At 45.8% G+C, this 5,842-nt stretch overlaps 1 protein-coding gene across 1 annotated transcript; it reads right to left on the reverse strand.

Annotated features, from left to right (window-relative positions):
- Positions 1-3,738: 3,738 nt before the first annotated feature.
- LOC123146935 (uncharacterized) lies at positions 3,739-5,444 on the reverse strand. Its single transcript, XM_044566195.1, has 6 exons — positions 5,189-5,444; positions 4,920-5,105; positions 4,502-4,668; positions 4,297-4,381; positions 4,150-4,218; positions 3,739-4,033 (listed from the first exon to the last, which is right to left on the reverse strand). Exons 1-6 carry the CDS (start codon positions 5,288-5,290, stop codon positions 3,863-3,865), a joined length of 780 nt encoding a protein of 259 aa, XP_044422130.1. The 5' UTR covers positions 5,291-5,444; the 3' UTR covers positions 3,739-3,862.
- Positions 5,445-5,842: the final 398 nt, after the last annotated feature.

Here is a 5,842-nt window from a genome sequence, read left to right on the forward strand (position 1 = left end):
GGAGGCGACTTCAATATCCTTAGATACCAGGAAGAGAAAAATAATGATCGTTTCGACACACACTGGCCTTTCTTATTCAACGATGTAATTGATTGTTTGAATCTTCGAGAAGCTAGTATGTCGGGGCGACAGTTCACTTGGGCCAACAACCGTCCGGTGCCGACATAAGAGAAGCTCGATCGGGTACTCATGGATACCGAATGGGAATTAAAATTCCCTATGGTAACAGTGCGTGCCCTAGAGCGTATTGAGTCACTTTCGGACCATGCACCCATCATTCTTGATTCTAACTCTACTAGCTCTCCCACTGTTCACCGTCCATTCAAATTTGAATTGGGATGGTTTTGCGGATATAGTTAAGAATTTATGGGAGAGGCCTGTCGTTGGTCGCACACCGATTCAAATATGGAACTTCAAAATTGGATCCATGAGGCGGTTCCTAACCGGATGGGCCAAACACACAAGTGGTATATATAAAAAAAGAAAAGCAACGCCTTTCCACTATTATAGATGACCTCGACAAAATAGCAGAGACTCGCATTTTGTCTCAACAGGAGATTGATATGAAAAATCAATCCAATGAGCAGATTGCACGTCTATTGCGAGAAGAAGAAATCAAGTGGTATCGAAGATCAAGTGCCCAATTCATTTTGGAGGGAGACAACAATACACGATATTTCCAAATGGTCGCCAATGGGCGGCATAGGAAGAAGTGTATTTTTAGCCTCCAACAGGATGAGGGACGGATCGAGGGTCAGGCAGAGCTCAAGCGTTATATAACCAAATACTACAAGTGTCTGTTTGCGGCTCCAGAGGAAGGGAACTTCACTCTAGATGAGACTCGAACAGATGCCATTTCACAAGTCACAGAAGAAGAGAATGATATCCCGACGGCACCTTACTTTCAAGAGGAGGTGCGAGCTGTGGTGTTCCAAATGGAACATAACAAAGCTCCAGGCCCTGATGGTTTCCCCGCAGAGTTCTATCAGAACTTCTGGGATGTCATCAAGACTGACCTAATGGAGTTGTTCAATTTTTTTCATGCCGGCCAACTAGACCTATCTAGGCTTAATTTTGGCGAGATTGTTTTGTTGCCAAAGACTAAGGAGGCTGAAGAGATTCAATAGTTCAGACCGATCTGCCTCCTTAATGTCAGCTTCAAAATCTTCACCAAAGTTGCGACTAATAGGCTCAACGCGGTCGCCGATCATGTTGTTCAGCCATCCCAAACGGCTTTCATGCAAGGACGAAATATACTTGATGGAATAGTAATCCTTCACGAGACCGTCCATGAGATGCACCGGAAGAACATGAGTGGAGTAGTATTTAAAATTGACTTTGAAAAGGCATACGACAAAGTCAAATGGTCATTTCTCCAACAGACCCTAAGAATGAAAGGTTTCTCAGATAAATGGCGCGACTGGGTCCAAAATTTCGTTACTGGAGGTAGTGTGGCTATAAAAGTCAATGATGATGTAGGTCATTACTTCCAGTCGAAAAAGGGATTACGACAGGGTGACCCAGTGTCTCCAATGTTATTTAACATTGTCACTGACATGTTGGCTACTTTGATCAAACGCGCCAAACAAGACGGTCAAATTGCAGGAGTAGTGCCACATCTTGTGGATGGCGGACTCTCTATCTTGCAATATGCCAATGATACAATTCTTTTTATGGAACACGACCTAGATAAGGCTAAAAATATGAAACTATTGCTTTCAGCTTTTGAGCAAATGTCAGGTTTGAAAATTAACTTCCATAAAAGTGAATTGTTCTATTTCGGAGAAGCCAAGGAGGCAGCTGCACAATATGCTGACTTGTTCGGTTGTGCACAAGGACAATTCCTGATTAAATATTTGGGAATTCTGATTCATTATCGGCGTCTCACTAATGCGGAGTGGAAACATGTTGAAGAGCGATTGGAGAAACGGTTGAGCAGTTGGAAAGGCAAGTTGCTCTCCGTTGGAGGGCGACTAGTTTTGATCAATTCTGTTCTCACAAACATGGTTCTCTACATGCTCTCATTTTTCCAAATTCCCAAAGGGGTTCTGCAAAGATTGGATTACTTCAAATTCAGATTCTTTTGGCAAGGAGATAGTGAAAATAAAAAGTATAGGCTAACCAAATGGAGTGTGGTTTGTCGACCAAAAGACCAGGGAGGTTTAGGTGTTCAGGACCTCCAGGTTAAGAATGATGTCTTGCTTAGTAAATGGCTGTTCAAGCTACTTACCGAGGATGGTGTTTGACAAACCCTGTTGTGTAATAAGTATCTAGGCCAAAAAGCGTTGTCCCAGGAATGTTGGAAACCTGGTGACTCACATTTTTGGTCTGGTCTGATGGAAGTAAAGAAACATCTATTCCGCTTTGGATCATTCGCGATAAAGGACGGCTTCGAGATATGTTTTTGGGAGGACATGTGGCTAGAAAACACCACTCTTCAGGAACAGTATCCGGCCTTGTACCGAATTGTACGCGATAAAAATGATACTCTTGCGCACGTGCTCAGCTCCTCCCGGCCGAATGTATCATTTAGGAGGGATTTGATTGGCCTCCGCCTTGCGTCATGGCAACATCTTCTATCCCGTTTGGATTCGGTTAACTTGACACAAGGGAGGGATGTGTTTCGCTAGAATCTCACTACATCTGGGTCCTACACAGTTGACTCTATGTACCGTGCACTCTCGCACTCAGAGGTTCCATTGAATAATAATAAACTAATATGGAAATCAAAGATGCCATTAAAAATAAGATTTTCATGTGGTATCTTCGGAGAGGAGTTGTGCTAACAAAAGACAACCTCGCTCGACACAACTGGCAAGGAAGTAAGAAGTGTAGCTTTTATACTCATGACGAGACAATTAAACACCTCTTCTTTCAGTGCAAGTCCGCGCGTTCTATATAGTCAGTCATCCAAATAGCGTCCAATTTGTATCCACCAACAAGTGTTGCCAGTATATATGGTCACTGCTTGATGGAATACTAAATACTTTTAGTACGCTAATACGGGTGGGAGCGTCTGCCTTATTATGGTCGCTTTGGCTATGTAGAAACGATTGTGTTTCTAATGGCAAAACCTCTTCTTCTATGCAGATTATTTACCGTTGTACGCACTGGCTTCGTATGTGGTCTACGCTACAACGAACGGAGTATCAATCGCTGTTCAAGGCGGTATGTATGTGGTTGGAGCGGGTGGCCAGGGAGTTTTTTACCCAACATGGGTGACAACATAATCTCAGGATTGGTCCACCTCCTCCGTCGACATTGGCATAGTTTTGGACTCATATGGCTTTACTGTTGCCAACTTGTCGTTTTTTATACATACTTTGCTAGACTCTTTGTTAAGGCTATGTGCATCTTACCTATACAGAGGCCGGGTGTCGCTCATTATACTTTGTATCCACTTGATGCTACATTATGAGTTAATAAAAGCGTCCTTTATCGGAAAAGAGGGTGTGGCAAAGCTTAGCTAATCGATCTCACAAGAAAATGCGCTTCATTCAGAATTTCTTCAAATTTGACGACATCACTTCATGAGCAACAACTCATCAAAGGGGCTTCTGTCTTACATATTAGTGCATGCCAAGATGAGGCACGTCTTTCAATACCAAGACCACATGAATGCCCACAACCATTTTGCAGAAAATCACCACTGCGTTGAGAGCAACATGACTCCAGAAACATTTCTGAAAAGTGACTGGCCTCTGGTGACAACATGATCCAAAGAATATTGGACTGCAATTAGCCTCAAACATAACATGTTGCATTTTACCCCTTCATTACTGGAATTTTCTGTTAGATAGAGTACATGAGCAATCGGTTGAGCTTGTCGGCCAGAACAAAATTTCTGAAGAGACGAACAAGCCTATTGAAGGCCATATACAAGTAAAGCCCCTATGCCAGCGATGCCGATAACCAAACTGACTATCACCGTAAGAGGTGGCAGTGCACCGCCAATGGGCTTCCCAGACTCTACGTCGTATCTCGCGAATCGCTTCTTTGGCGCATTGCACTGGGGACAGCCATATTCATCAGGCTGAAAAAAAAGTATATGAGAAAATCGGTCATAAGTCATCAGGCTGGCAAACTACAAATGAGCACATAAAGCTGATTGGTGCTAATGGAATTAAGGAAAAATATGTCTGATCTTACCTGTTCTTCAAAAGCCTTGGGTAGAAAGTATATGTATCCACAATCAAGGCAGATGTGTGTTGCTCTAGCCTGGAAAATTGAAGGTATATATTGAGTGAGGCCTATAAGAAGTCACACTGTAGCGACCAGGGACTATTTTGATCTTACCTTCTGTGAATCAGATAACTTCCGGCCAAACCGAGGGGGCGCCGGCCTCTTGGGCAGGCGCTTCACATCAATATCACCACCACCTCTGCCATGGAGCAAAATGAGAATCTTGTAAACTCCACCTTACAGGGAAATTCAGTTTCCTGAAATCCTGATATTTGAACAAAAGCTTCGGAGGCAGAAAATGAGGAGAAGAGGTGCATACCTGCTTACTACAAAGTATACAGAGTCTGGCTTTGCTTGGATGGCTGTCTTGGTGAATCCCAGCTTGTCTGCCGGCCACAATTCATCACCGAAGAAGCTGCTTGTGTAGAGCACTTGGTCGCCTGACTTGAGCCCTGCTCTTGCTGCATTCCCTCCGGACTCCACACCCTACCGTGATTAAATCACAAACCAGTCCGTTCCCTTTTAATCCCAGCTGCTAATTGCAATCCTTGTCGATTAAATTTCTATCTAGTTTAATTCAGTTTAACATTCATCATATTGTTTTTGTTTTTTCTTTCCTTTAAATAGTAAAGTATAAATAAAGTATATAAAAATAAGCAGCTAAATTGGGATCCGATATTTTCTGGAAGAGAAGCCAAGGTGGAGGAAAGGAGAGGAGGGCGGCTGGTAGTACTGACGGTGATGACGACGCCGCCGCCGGACTTCTGGCCAAGGGTGAGGCCGAGCGGCTTGTCGACCTCCACCTCGATGTTCTTGGCCGCGCCGGCGGTCTTGGCATTCACCTGCACCAGCCTTCGCCGCGCGCCGCCCCTGCGCAACCATCTGCTGTCCACCAAGGAAACCCCACGGAAGGCAGTTTTCTTCTGCACCATCACAGACGAGAGCATCAACAAGACAACACAAAGGATGAAAGAAACATCAAGAGGGAGAAAAAAAGAGCACCCACGGCTGGTGATGTTGAGAGGATGGAAGGAAGTGACGAGTGCTGAGCCCTGACGACGGAGCAGTGCTTGGATGAGGCCGACACGGAGGAGAGCGTGGCCGCCATGGTTCTGGGCTGGGAGGATGGCTGGTAGTGGTGTGAAGGAAGATGATGCGCGAAATTTGGATGGAGATGCTGTGGCTAAGACAAGAGTGATGTTTGTGGCCTCAAAATCAGGAGCTCGTGTGGAAACCACAGTGAGCATGTGTTAGACTGTATTTACATGTGTATATTGTAACGTTGTATACCACCTCATTATATATATATGTGATAGGCCACCCCTAGAGGGTTGTGCCGGTTCCCCCCAAAGCCTATTGTCTTACATGGTATCACGCTAGGTTACGTCCGCTTCCGCCTAAAAACCCTAAACCACCACCGCCGCCGCCGCCGCGCCCGCTGTCGCCGTCGCCCGACTGCTATGACGTCCGCCGCTGCGCCCGGCTCCACCGCCATCGGTTTTCTGCCGGCCTCCCTCGCGGCACTTCTCTCGAGGCCGCTGGATGCCGCCTCCCTTCAGGTGCCGATCGGGACACGGAGCGTCGGCTCCCTCTTCGCGCTCCCGCCGGCTGCTACTTCGCCCGGGCAGGCGCTTGTGGCCCATACCGCCGCCGCCCCGTC

This window comes from Triticum aestivum, chromosome 7A (assembly GCF_018294505.1).
Source record: "Triticum aestivum cultivar Chinese Spring chromosome 7A, IWGSC CS RefSeq v2.1, whole genome shotgun sequence".
Taxonomy (NCBI): domain Eukaryota; kingdom Viridiplantae; phylum Streptophyta; class Magnoliopsida; order Poales; family Poaceae; genus Triticum; species Triticum aestivum.

Bases quoted from the DNA above. Each gene is read 5' to 3' on its own strand.
- LOC123146935 (XM_044566195.1), bottom strand. From the start codon at position 5,290: ATGGCGGCCACGCTCTCCTCCGTGTCGGCCTCATCCAAGCACTGCTCC. The intron at 5,106-5,188 runs GTGGGTGCTCTT...GTGATGGTGCAG, and splicing joins TCCTCTCAACATCACCAGCC to AAGAAAACTGCCTTCCGTGG. The intron at 4,382-4,501 runs GTATGCACCTCT...GCTCCATGGCAG, and splicing joins GTATACTTTGTAGTAAGCAG to AGGTGGTGGTGATATTGATG.